The 13,787-nt window shown below is 42.7% G+C and overlaps 2 protein-coding genes across 3 annotated transcripts in view; both read right to left on the bottom strand.

Moving 5' to 3' along the window:
* Positions 1-13,787, bottom strand: part of clpb (ClpB family mitochondrial disaggregase) — a 520,737-nt gene that overhangs the window by 501,328 nt on the left and 5,622 nt on the right. The window lies entirely within an intron of this gene.
* Positions 6,614-13,787, bottom strand: part of hip1 (huntingtin interacting protein 1) — a 54,173-nt gene continuing 46,999 nt past the window's right edge. For both annotated transcript variants that reach the window (XM_005746924.1, XM_005746925.1), the window contains exons 22-31: positions 13,173-13,309; positions 12,963-13,073; positions 12,744-12,802; positions 11,035-11,128; positions 10,833-10,933; positions 10,157-10,262; positions 9,915-10,038; positions 9,766-9,827; positions 8,934-9,051; positions 6,614-8,841 (exon numbers count right to left, since the gene is read on the bottom strand). In XM_005746924.1, the coding sequence (XP_005746981.1) occupies positions 8,831-8,841; positions 8,934-9,051; positions 9,766-9,827; positions 9,915-10,038; positions 10,157-10,262; positions 10,833-10,933; positions 11,035-11,128; positions 12,744-12,802; positions 12,963-13,073; positions 13,173-13,309 (923 nt within the window). In that variant the 3' untranslated portion in view covers positions 6,614-8,830. The remainder of the gene's footprint in view (positions 8,842-8,933; positions 9,052-9,765; positions 9,828-9,914; positions 10,039-10,156; positions 10,263-10,832; positions 10,934-11,034; positions 11,129-12,743; positions 12,803-12,962; positions 13,074-13,172; positions 13,310-13,787) is intronic.

Here is a 13,787-nt window from a genome sequence, read left to right as displayed (position 1 = left end):
GAAGCTGGTTCCACAGAAGAGGGGCCTGAAAACTGAAGGCTCTCCCTCCCATTCTACTTTTAAATACTCTAGGAACAACAAGTAGGCCTGCAGTGCGAGAGCGAAGTGCTCTAATAGGGTGATTTGGTACTATAATGTCATTGATTGGTTGAGATCAGGAGAAAGGTACATCAGTAAATGCCATCTGTGAAACACAGTGGAGGCTCCGTCGTGGTTTGAGGTTGCATTTCACCCGGTGGTGCTGGAGCTCTTAAAGGAATTAACAATGCAGAAAAGCACCATCAGATTTTGATCCAGCATTTAGTTTTTTCAGCGTGACACTGATACCTGAATAAGAGAACACGCATTAGATCATTTTGAATCATAGATTGGCCTCAACATCACTGATGCACTGTCTGTTTGCACGTGTCAATAAATCGCTGCACATATTTTCTATTTTCCTAACAAATATATAAAGAAGTGAGGGGTAGGTCAAGACGTATTTGGATTTAATGTTTCATTTTATATAACTGATGAACTGAAATGGGGACTGAAATGACCTCCGCCCAAAACAGTGTCTAATTTAATGAGCTACTTTGAGAAGATTAAGTTAAGTTTGTGTCTTTTTAATGCTCTTCGGTGAATGTATTTTGCTTGGTGGAAGAGGCACTGCGTATTCCTTAAATATGTTTAAAATGAACTGCAATCTTCAGAATGACCACAGCTGCTTACAGAGCTAAACAGCTAAATGACTAATCCACACAAACAGTATCATGCTATAAATAATCCTCCTGTTGGGTCACACTGAAATTGCTGCCAAAAATAATGAGTCACTTGAAGTGTTTTCTTGTCTTACTAACATGTCAGCAGCCTGAGTCTGCCGGCCTGCTCGTCTCTTCTCTTCATGAAAATATCGTCAGGCAAACGTGAAAGGGAAACTGCTCCACAGCTCGTACAGTCAGCTGTTGTGATGTGGCCTGAAGTGTGTAAGAAGGTGAATAATGCCAAAGGTTATGAAGCAGCACAGGCCTAAATCGAGCTCAGTGCACTCTCTGACCTCTCATCTCTAAGTCCCAGCACACAACGTAGCAACCATTGAGTACAAAATAGCATTTTAAAGAGCCCATAAAACTAAAATAAAATGCAACCTTTCTGCCACAGCATGAATTTTAATTACAGATTTGGAGAAAGCTGGCCGACTCTGGTGCTATGCGATCATGTTGCTCTCATTTTGTTGTGACAGCTTCTGAGGGGTCAGGGAGGCTGCTGGGAAAAGCTGAGCCTGCTGACAAAGGCAACATTGACTCTGTCAACCACAGAAATAAATCATGTGATAGAATTGTGTTTAGAAGATGATAATAGACTGTGGCTGTTTACTCTTAGATAGAAAGTGTGATTTATGAGTCTGCTTATTACAAAGACTGAAGACAGCCTGCGTCCAAAGGTAAGTAAATCGACTAACATCTTCAAACCTAACTCTGTGTGAACCCCCCCTCCACATAGTAAACTACTATATAAGACATAAAACATAAAAAGAGCACTTAACCTTCTTTCTTCTTCTTCTTTCTTAACCTTCTGCTCATAGCTTGTACACTCACTACAGCCTGTACATACTTAAAGCTATAGCATATTCATAATATACCTTCATACCGTGTACATTGTAACATACCCATAATAGACCCATATTTTGTACCCTCATACCTATAATAGTATAATAATAATAATATATCTATATATCTATATTATTGCTAAAGCACTTTCTGGATGGATGCAAACTGCATTTCGTTGCCTTGTAATTGTGACATGTGCAATGACAATAAAGTTGAATTCTATTCTATTTTATTCTATTCTATTACCATTGAAAAAAATATCATGTTCTCCCTGTATTTAAATCTGAGAAATGATATGAGTGTTATGACAAGTGTTAGGTAAAGAAGGACATAGGGGAAGTAATGTCATACTTTACATTGACTATAGAGAATATGAGTTCTAGGAGTTGTAGATCTGCAGCAAAAATGAGTAGTTGTAAAAACGTGAAAACATAATTACAATTTAAATGGGTGGTTTCCCTGGTAAAATCTGTCCTCCTGGGAACAATGGATGCAGAGAAAAGGTTCCACAAAAGTACTTGTAGGGGAGTAGTTGTTACTAATGTCACTCTAGTTCTATGAGTAAGTTTGTGAAAGTGCAGACTTTTAACTTTAATTCAAGGAGTTTTACAAAAATGAAATATGCATTAACTGTTTAGGGAATCAAGGCCTTTATACAGTAAAATTCCTGCAAATATTTTGTGTGTGAAAAATATATTTGGACTCATATTCTTGATGCAGCCATTCACACGAACCACATAATTTATTTGCTTTTGCAGTATTCTTTGAGTCATCATATTATTTGCACTATGAGATGCTGTCTGATCAGTTGTGGAATGTTTGGCTGAATTTGAGCAGAACGTGTAGCCCTGACACTTTGCAGTTCATCCTGCAGCTTCTATCAGCGGTCACGTCGTCTATAAACACTAGTGACCTGCTTCCAGTGGGAGCACAGGCCCATACCATAACACTTCCTCTGCTATGTTTGACAGCTGATGTGGTATGTTTCAGAACACAAGTCTTTTACCAAACTTTTCTCTTCCCATCATTCTGGTACAAGTTCATCTTCATGTTATCTGTTCAAAGATTATTTATTTTCCTTTACAGGACTGTGCAGGCTCTTCTATATGTTTTCTGGTAAAGCCTAATTTGGCCTTATTCTTGAACTAACTAACTAACTAACTAACTAACTACTGATTTTTGCACATGTTGTAAACTGTATTTATGTTTATGAAAGAGTCTCTTGATTGTAGACTTTGATTATTCATGCAAATATATCATGTATATTGTATTTTTAATGCAGCCGTTCACACCGATCGGCTAATTTTACAGGATAAATTTGTAGCATTTATTTTTTCAGGCTGACCAATCAGACCACAACTGTGCTCCGGGTCAATTGGCTCTCTGAAATAATTTTTCTGCCTCCTCAGATGTGGTCTTAACTCTGCCAACAAGAGTTCAAACTCCTCCTCTCACATCCTGAAATATGTATAAAAGCAACTGTGATAAAACTTCAACTCCTGGATCAAACGATGAAATTCTCCCTGCTGCGGTTTTCTCCTGACAGGCACATGAACTCATATTTTCCATTTTTTCTGTTTGTTGTTTAGAAACATCAGGACCAGCTTATCATCGCCTGATGTTGACTCCAAAAGCTGCTTTGAGAACCCTTTTGACTGGGTTTGCAGCATGTTTTAAAACATTATATTATTTGCGTTATAAAGCTTTTTCTAATCGGTTCTGCAGTATATTTCTGGATCTGAGCAGAGAGATTTTAAATTGGTTAGATTTTAAGGATTTCCTTCTTAACCATGGAAATAATTCTGTGATCATCCACTTTAGTTGTCTTCTGTGGTCTTTCAGGTCTTTTGGTATCGCTCAGCTGCTCAACCAGACTGTTGATTTAGCAGCTGAAGGGTTTAATTTTGGTTGTTCAGCCTAATGATGGCCTCCTTTGTTTGTACTGCCATCTTTTTGGATTTGCTTACTGAGAGCTCCAGTAAGCAAATAACAAATACAAGATAATGGGCTTCACGTGGCCATGCAACTGCCTCTCAATGAGTTACTGTTGAGACTGAAAATTGACTGTAATTCTTAAATAGTTATTGCGATTTTGTTATTTTAATCTGTTAAAGTGTTTTTTGTTCCACCCCTTGAATTATAAAAAACATAGAAAGAATTATCCAAAAACCAATCGACCTAACTGTGTGTAATGTGCACAAAAATAAAAACAGATTTGTACAAGACCAGCTGTGATGCAGCTTTAAGGGAGAGATCTGCACTGCATGAGGCCTTCAAATGAGAAACTAATGAAGCACATTAGCAAAACAAACACATGAAAACACACACAATCGAAAAAAGAAAATGTGCACAGGGGACAGCAGTGGCTTTAGTTTCATGTGCAAAGGCTGGATGCAATTATATGTCACCAGCAGGTCTTTGGAAAAAATAAGTTTCTCTGAAACCACTATTGTTTACTAGTTACTCTTCTTGCCAGTTTCACAAAGCTTTGTGCAGAACCTGCTATATGCTGTAGGCTTTTCTTCTTGTATAACCTACTACAGTTCAGTTTATCTCCATCTGTGTGAACCATCGTGCTGAACCTGTCAGTGTAAACACTGATCTAAAAAATGCTGCATACGTGGGGCTTCTTGGTCCCTGCTGAATCCTCAGACAGACCGAGGCTGTGCTGCTGCTGCTGCCAAGAGACCTGTTGTAAGAGACTGCAGAGGCTATAAATAGCTCAGCCCTGTCTTTCTCACAGGCACCACCCACTACATAACCCATGTGACACAACAGCAGCACAAAGCAAAACAGTTCAGCGCCGCTGCACACTGAGCCACTGAGAGGGGAGTGGAACAACATGTGCTGATGTAGGGCTCTTTAAAGAGAGAGAGCTGCTTTAATGACATCTCTTTGTCTGTAGAGACAGCATAACATTTTTATGCATGCATTTTAACATTAGTGAATTTAGGCTAAGGTGTCCTCTAAGCTTTATTGCCATGGTAACAACTAATGCTAATAATAAAAAGTGACTCTTTGTCATTTCAACAATAATGTTGAACAACCTTTAAGAGGACAGTTTAAAGGCTTTTGGAAAGTTCATTTATTAAATGTGCTTCACTTGTACATGACATGTTGTTTCTGTCTCAAAGTGGAGATGACCGAAGCGTGCACCAGACAGAAGGGTCACTTCTTTTTGTATAGACACGTTTTAAGATACTCAGAAACATGTTTTGCACGTCTGACGAACGTCTTTGTGCGCACTGCCCTTTGATCTGCTGTTCTGCCCTGATTGTATTCACCGTATTTTTGATTGATCTTTCAGATGTCACGTGTCGCTATGATTAGCTGTGTGCTGCTCTACAGATCCTCAGCCTGTTGCTGTTGTTGTTGCTGCTGCTCAACACTCTCAGCTTACAGGATTTACTGACCTACAAAAGGGTTACTGCTGTTTTGGGCCTGCAGGTTTACAGTCCCTGCTGACTGTAAACAGAGCACACCTGTGGCCTGTCTGCACCTGACTGCAGCTGTGACCGTCACAGAGAGGGGATGCATTTCTGTAGCACACCTGTACACTTTGAAATTAAATAAATGTTTGAATCACCCTCAGCAGACACTTTATTAGATACACCTTGGTAGTAATAGAGACGTTTTTTGCCTTAATTCTTTGTGGCAAAAATTCAGCGAGGTGCTGGAAACAGTCCTCAGAGGTTTTGGTTCATGTTGACATGATAGCATAAAAGAGTTGCTGCAAATCCATCATGTGAATCTCCCGTTCCATCACATCCCAAAAGGGTCTCTCTTGGATTGAGATCTGGTGACTGTGGAGGTTTATTTGAGTACAGTAAACTCACTCATCATCATCTGACCAGTGTTACATGGTGCATTATTATGCAAGAAGCAGCCATAAGAAGATGGTTGGACTGCGGCCATGAAGGAATTGACACGAGCAGCAACAGTACTCATGTAGGGTGTGATGTTTAAATGATGCTCAGTTGGTACTAAGGAGTCCCAAGTGTGCAAAGAAAATAAAAGGATATTTTTACACAGTGAACTGCCGCTTACTGGATATTTGGTTGGAAAAGGAGACCTTTAGGTCTCTATAAACAATAGAGATGGGTGTGTGGGAAAATCCCAGCAGATCAGCAGCTTCTGAAAGACTCAGACTTTAACTATAGTGTTGTGATTAAAAGATGCAAGCAGGGTTTATAACTCAGACATTACCAGCAGAGTTAATGATTATCTGCTGCTGTGAGGTGGTATTGTTTGTATTTTGTTTCTTCCTCAGCGGCAATCAGCTGTACTGTAGTTAGGAGCATTTAAGGCTCTTATGAGGAGACGCGTTTGATCCTGGAGCAGCCCAGATTGGGGATTTATGTAATCTCAGCACAGTGGTTTTAGATTACACCGATTCATTTACTCACAAGTCCCGCAGCGCCTCCAACCATATCTCGGTGCGGTGGGGGAGGGTGTGGCTCAGGCTGATTCATTAGCAGTTTTTCCTCTTTTGTCTTTCATTGGCCAGAAAATCTAGGCAAAGGTGAGTGCCAACAAAGCACTTTAAAAAATACTCGAGTCAATCCTTTTACTGGAAAACAGTCCAACCCAACCCCTGCTCCTGAAAAAGAAAAATCAATTAGCTGCATTAGGATTTCAAATCTGATCCAACGCACATGAAGGGGTTATTGCTTCTGTAAAAGATGGTTATTGAGCCTACACCCGCTGCACCCTCCCACCACTGCGCTCTCATGCACATAAGGATGCCATTGTTTGCACTTGTCTGCACGTCATCTCCACCAGCTATTCACTTATTTCTTGGAAATCCTCAAAATCTGCCCAGCGACCACCGCGTTATCAGGTAAAAGGATTAACGGAGCAAAGACTAAAGTAATTTATCAATCAGTGACTGTTGTGCAACGTTGACGTCTTCCAAGAATACTAACATTTCTCAAAACTGTGCTCTTTACAGGCTTTGGTTTGTTCCCCAGAACTAAGATCCAACGAGGGAAAGAAGGAGACGCAGTCACGCCATGGTCTGTATTAATGAGCTGAAATATTTATTTTTAAAAACTGAAAAAATAAAAACAAACCCACCAACATAGTTTTAGTATATTATACAAAGACATATTTCAATGTTGCTATGTGAGTATCTGTTTCTCTCTGACTACAGTGTGAGGCAGTTTGAAAGGCTGGCTGAGCTGGTAGGACTAAACAGACATGAACCAGAGAGAGAGCCAAAGAGGGAGAGAGAGAGGTTAATAAAAAGGTAATTTGGGCAAAATAAAATAAAATAAAACCCAAAATATCACTCGAGGTGCAATCCAGTCTTTCAAGACACTTGGAAAAAAAATCCATACAAAGAAAATGCTCCTTTCTTTTATGGAGGTTTTCTTCTTCTACTGAAGTCCAGATGTGTTGTCCAGATGTGGAAGAAGTGACAGACTACAGCTAAAAATCATTTAGTACAAAAAGACCTGGACTCAATAGCACTGCAGATAATACTTCTTATTATTATTGGCAAATACTATTCGACCAGCAGCTGTTAAATTACCCAGTGTCACAACCTTTTAGAGATATGCAGCTGAAGCGGAGCGTCCAAAACTAAAGTACGTTAAGACACAGAGAGACAAACCCCCACCACCACCAACCGCGGGTCATCGAATAGAAAGAAGGTAAGTAACGTGTTGAGGGTTGAAAATAAACGCCTGCTCGTCTCAGGTTTCAGAGTCCAAACGGCAGCTCGTCGGGTTCAGCAGGAAGTTAGGAAACTAACTGTTTTGTTTAAGTTAAACCGAATCCTTAAAAGCAAGCAAAATATTATTTCCAACAACAGGAGGCTTGTAGTTTATGTCCACAGCTACTTGGTCTTTAGGAAGCTATTGAAAAAACACTGCAGTTTGCTTTCGTCCCAGACCCCGTGATCCCTCTGTCACTCAGAGAAGGAATTCAGGGAAAATAACGGCAGTCGGTCCCCCGCTGTGCGTGGTGAGAGGCTGGGTCATGTGATCAAACCGGGCTGATCTAAAGGTTTGTGCAGTGGGAATGGCCTCGAGTCCTCGTTTAAGTCTGACTTCAAGAAAGTTCAAAGTTCTCATGGATATTTCTTCTCCTGCTGATTTATTGGGCTAAGCTTGTGACGAGACAGCAGAGGAGGGTCTCTGTCTTTACTGAACCGAGGAGCAAAACTTGTGTTTAGATGAAGAGAAAAAGACATCAGAACGAGCTCTATATTAAGAAAAATAACGATAATAAAGAGGGCTGCCTCTCGCTACCCTGTTCCCCAGTTTAACCAGTATAAGAAGGAAAATCTGAAAAATCAGACCCATGTTATTAGTGTTTTCAGCAAACCTGCTCATCTAAACCTTCCCCTGATGCACGGCTACCTCCAATGATGTAGCATGAGGTAGTTCACAGGGACCGTGTGTGTGTGTGTGTGTGTGTGTGTGTGTGTGTGTGCTACTTTGCAACCCTACCCTCCTGCACATGGACCGTTCTATTTGAACACTTATTAAAATAAAGACCAAAAATCAGGGGTGTGTCTGTGTGTGTGGGAGGGGTCGGTGTTTAAGTTAACAGTCATGGTCGTTACAATGGTGAGGAGGTGAAAGGCAGAAAGTCCAGCGAAGCGGACTCAATAAGGTGAGAATTCACAGTGAGAAAAAAAGAAGCGTCTCGGGCTCCCGCGGTTTCACGCGCAGGACAAAAACATCTGTTTTTAAATGGGAGAGCACGCCGTCTATGTTACGGAGACACGAATGTGGGCTGGGTGGACTCATCTCCCCCCCCCCGTCCTGCTCCTCAGAGTTCGGCCTTTGTGCGGTGCGTCCCGGGATGACGAGTAGAACTTGTGCAGCGAGGAGGGAAACGACAATAAGAGACCTCGCCGCTGAGTTTTCCCAACACAGTCCAGGAGGAGGAGCGGGGGGGAAGGCCGCGAAGCCGGGCTGTGGGTCGTCTTTCACACCGTTCCTCGTGTGCACGTGTTCGTCCCTCCGATACCACTAACACCCCCACCCATCCTCCGCTGTTGCTGAGCCCTTGGTGCTGTCCTTTATGGAAGCTTCGGGACATGGGTGGAGAAGCGGGTTTAGAAAAGAAGCACCTTTTCATTTGGCTTGGATAACAGACAAACAAATAATAATTAAAAAAATAACAAGGGAGAAGAAAGGCTGAAAAGTGTGTCTATAAATAGAAAGAGGCAGACAGAAGCCGGTCTTCTGGGTTGAGGAGGAGTGGGGTGACGACACCGGTGGCGGGGATCAGCCTGTGCCTGTGGAGGACGAGGAGGAGACAGATTTTAAGTGTTTTTGTTGCTACGGTTTTTTTTTTAAACAGTGCATAAATTGTAACGCGGGTGCCCACCCTCTTCATCCTCGCCCCAGCCTTCTGCTACGCCGGCCAGTTCGTAATGCTTCTTCCTCAGCTCGCCGAGACGCTCTCGCTCCTTCTGCAGACGGGTCTCCAGCTCCAGAACCAGGACCTGTGGAGACGCCGACACGTTCACAGGACTGTTAATCACTTTCCCCTCTCAAATCCTGGAAAACTAAAAACTATAAACAGATCGGCTCGAAGCTGAACAAACAAGGGAGAAGACGACCTTTCATCGAGCAACAGCTGATGATTTATTACGCTGCCAGCGTGGATTTATGGGTGTCACGGCGTGATACAGATACAGCTGGTTTAACTTTTCTCAAACACGGAAAATCCAACTGTCATCCAGGCTGAATTATGTCAGGCTCGTGTGTTTGTGTGTGAGTGAGAGAAAACCTTCTAAACAACCAGATGAAAGCTGTTGTTTAACCAGGTCTGACTTAAACTAAAACACACATCTTAAAATAGGAGCCCTGTGTGCGTTTCCAACAATGAGCTGTGTGTGTGTCTGTGTGTGTGAGAGAAGGTTCAGAGCTTCCCGTGTTTTTCTTTCAGTGTGGGTGAAGCAAAGCCACAACACAGACTCAAGTGTTCACATGAACCTTGGCTTCACTCACGATGAAAAACGAACCTTCAGAGTCTCGGATCGGCACGCCTACCCGAGCGGCTCGCTCGTTAAAAATAAGACTTTGTGATTATTTTGGGGCCAAAAGGGAGAGACTATTTTTACTCCACGTCCAATGAAAGGCACCTTGTGAAAAGCTTCTCGGATGAAGTTACGGTCACCTCCTGATTTAATTAAGACTGTCGGCTGCTCGCTCACCTGTGCATCCATCTCCTGTCGCTTGATCTGGGTGAGAGTCATGCTGGAGAAGTCCATAGTGTCTAGAAAAGACCGGCATAAATATTTTGTGGTTGTTTTTTTTTGTTTTTTTTGTTTAAGGTAGCAGGAAATAGGAAACTAAAACTCACCTGTCTCTTCAATCTGGGACTTCCCAGACTTAGTGGAGGCCACGACGGCCGCGGTGGCCTGTGTGACGCCGCGGGACGCCTGCTGCAGGCGGTGCAGCTTGGTGCTGTCTTTGTCTGCTTTTACCTGCAGAAGGAGAGCAGCAATAATGCGAGAGACGTGAAATCTTTAACATCTTTCTCTAGAGTTAACTGCTAAAGTAACGTTTTCAGCTTTCTCAAAAAAACTCAACTTCTTTGCTCACCTTGGAAGCAGCCACGAGCTGTGCTGTGCTGGCAGCAATTTCATGTGAGCACACCATCAGCTCCTCAAACTTCCCTTTGCCCTGAACCACCAGGTCAGCAGCATCCCTGCAACAACAACACAGTGCAAAACAAACTCAAGGGAAGCTCTGATTTTAATTTAAAGCTAGAAAGGAAGTGGAAACAGGTGGAATTGTTGTATTTTCAACAATTCCACTTGTTGAAAATACAACACTTTAAGCAGAGAGCGCAGCTCATCCTGGGAAACACTGACTCAGCTAACAGAGTCTGTACCAACGCCACATCTAGGAGGTTGCTTGGATGCCTGAACAATTTCACTTTGCTCCTTTTCTGCTTTGAACGACTGCCCGACCTAATCCCATCTCTAAGTGTGCGCCCAGGAACGCTTCAGAGGAAGCAGTCTGCATCTGCGATGTCATCTTCCCTGTCACTAGCCAGAGCTCCTGGGCATCACGCTCAGAAGAAACTAAAACTTTGTAAATAACCTCACAAGCCTTAAAGTGTTCGCTTTATCAATCTTCTTCTAAAAAAAGTTTCCTCTTTGCTCATCATCATCATCATCATCATCAACAACTTTCCCACAGCAAGCACTCAGCCTTCAAGCACTTTAATACTTTGCTGTGAGGAAGACTCACAGAGGAGAGGAAGGCTACTTACACCATGACTGTAGCGCCCCATCCCACCGCTTTGGAGGCAGAGATCAGGCCCTCGGTCCAGCGTGAGTTCTTGGCATAAAATTCCTTCATGGAGGCTGCCCCCTGGTGGACAAACACCAAACATGTTTAAATTAGATGTTAGATATTGGGTTTATTTAAACTATGCTAAAATACCAGTAACATAAAGCTGCAGTGTGACTCACCCTTCCACTCTCCACGATGTCTCTTTGCAGATCTTTGGAAGACAAAATAAGCTCCTTGATGGCCTGCATGAGCTCTGTGCAGGAGGCCAAGATCCTGCAGAGGGCGACAGAGCAGAAGACAATCACTGCCTGCAGCTCTCCAGCTCAAGCAAGCCTGATGTAGCTCAGAAGCTGTACCTGCAGATATCTTGAACGCAGCTTGTAGCGATAGCTAATGCACGACTGATGCACCACTGACCCAAATCCTCAGTGCAGTTTGTGTGTTTTGTTTTGGTTACAGCTGTAGTGGCTGTTTGTTCCTCTGCATGATCATCTCCCACAGCAGCTACAGATTAAACACTTTTTTCCTCTTTTACATGAATAATTAAGTCACCCTGAGAGTTAAGAGAAAGTTTAATTAGCTTAATGTGCACACAGAGTTAATACACAGCCTGGATGAATACCAGAGAAACCTAATCAACCCGATCTTTTTTTATTGTGGGTCCGACAAACGGCCGACGTTTATTTAATGAGGCTGAAAAGACAGAATACTGCATTGAAGACAAGTGGCAGGCTGGCTTCAAATGTCAAGCTTTGTCCTGGTTTTGTGGTTGAATTTATGAAACTCTTCACACATCAGCACTCAGCAGGTGACTATCCGACATCTCGCGGTTGATGAAAACCATCTCCCTTTCCTTTCCCGCTTCATTTCCTCAGATTGCGCACATCAGAATGCAAACAGATACCTGCAGGCTTGTGTCTGTGTTATTTATTCAAAATGAGATGGAGGAGTTCGCCGCTCTCTTAGGAACACTCGCCTCTGCCAAGGAGGCAAAACGCTACCAAAAAACACAACATTTGCACATTTTTGGTAATGTTTGTATGCGTCGTGTGTGTCATTCTGACACTTTGTAGTGGTGTAGAGTGAGGTCATGTTAACGATCCATTAAAATTTAGCTCACATCTTCAAAGTTCACTTAAACATTTATTGGTGGAAAATTAACAAAAAGCCTCCAATTTAGAAACTATGATTCTTACAAGTGTGGGGTGTATCGTCAACGTATTGTGTCACATTTGACCTCTGACCTCTCCATCAAAATGTGTTATATCTATAAAGAAAGTATTTTCAGGAAATATACTGTAGTATCATGTTATATAGTGACTTCTAGTTATTTACAGCACTATTCCCTTGAAGGTAAACACTGCTTTGGTGAAGGTTTGTGGAGAGCTTCTTGTTGTTGAAGAAGATGCTGAGTTAGTTTTTGGAGATGACTCAACTTCTTCTAAAGTTCAAAAGCATTTTGCTGCTGTGCAGGAAAGAGAAACCAAAACAAAACCACCGGAAGTTAAAAAGCTTGAGGTTGAAGTTTGTTTCTAATTAGAGGTAAAATGTGGTGTTGTTGTCTGTGCTATGTTTGGCAGGTCTATATCAGAGCTTCAGTGCACTGTGTGACTGTTTGCTTTAGGAGGAGGGTGCTGCCTGGTTAGAGCGAGGACATTACATGACTCTGAACTCATTTAAAGGTCGCTGAATGTCCGCTCGTCCGAGTTTTACGCTGTTGCATGAGTGTAGAAAGGCTCACGGTTGCAGCTGCTTTAAAAGCCAGACAGTCAGTTATCTTTGGAAACCCACATTTAACTAAAAATGATGTTATAGGAAAAAGATAATCTGCTCAGCTTCCGTGCGGTGCCCCCCCTCCAAAAAAAACAAGTCCTAATCTGAGCATTACCTCTCGTTGACCTCCATCTTGATTCCTGTATCAACTGCTCGAGAATTGTTGAGCATTTCCTGTTGGAGCGCACAGAGGAGCATAAGGGGGGGAGAAGAGTGAGAGGTTAATACTGCTGCAAAGTCAAAGAGGGGACAATGTTTTCACACTGGACACTCGCACAAACACCTGGTGCCTGATGACCAAAGTTAAACACCCCTCCCAAACACACTTATGCACCTCTATCCTGGCAGCGGCTGATTCCACAGCGGCAGAAGTGGCAGCCATTTCCTGCTCCACGAGGTCTCCCAGCTCCCCCTGCTGCAGCTCCAAACCCTGAGGACGCAATTTCTGAAACAGCGGAAAGTCAAGTATTCACATTAAGGGAGAAATTAGCCATCGTATCACAAAGCGGCTGCGGAGACAGAGCGACTCTTTATCTCTACCCACCTCTGCCGTGGCCAGGACGGCCTCCAGAGCTGCCTTCAGCTTGCCGCTGTCCGCTGCAGCGAGGCCGTCCTGCTGCTTCATCAGTCCCAGCAGAGCCAAAGCTTCAGCCCCGCACACCTTCACACTCTCTGACAGGGCTGACACACAAAAAGGGGCAGGAAGGATGCACGTGTTATAAATCCACAAACACACACACTAAGTGTTTGAGCTACCAGATTTATACTCTGAACTCTGGGATATGACTGTGCCACAAGCAGCTGAAGCTGGAGTGTTAATTAAACCGATATCTCCTCAGGCGTGTCAACCGCTGCAGACGAACACTCTGACAGGAGGAAGCCAAAATATAACTCTGCAGCACCTGACAGCCAGATGATTTGCTCTAAACCAGGGGTGTCAAACTCATTTTAGTTCAGGGGCCACATGGAGAAAAGTCTATTCTGGTAAAATCATTGTATATATAACTTAAAAACAACAACTTCAGATTGTTTTCTTTGTTTTAATACGATCAACATAAAAATAAATCTAGAGCCTGTGGACAGTATGTTCAAAATAGTACAGGCACAACATAGCTAATAATCATAAAACATCAAGTTATTTGAAAATTCTGAGGACAAA

The sequence above is a fragment of the Pundamilia nyererei genome, unplaced genomic scaffold (genome assembly GCF_000239375.1).
Source record: "Pundamilia nyererei isolate P.nyererei 1_Seehausen unplaced genomic scaffold, PunNye1.0 scaffold00185, whole genome shotgun sequence".
In the NCBI taxonomy this organism is placed as follows: Eukaryota; Metazoa; Chordata; class Actinopteri; order Cichliformes; family Cichlidae; genus Pundamilia; species Pundamilia nyererei.
The sequence above is the reverse complement of the archived record's forward strand: the minus strand, read 5'-3'. Positions and strand labels throughout refer to the sequence as shown.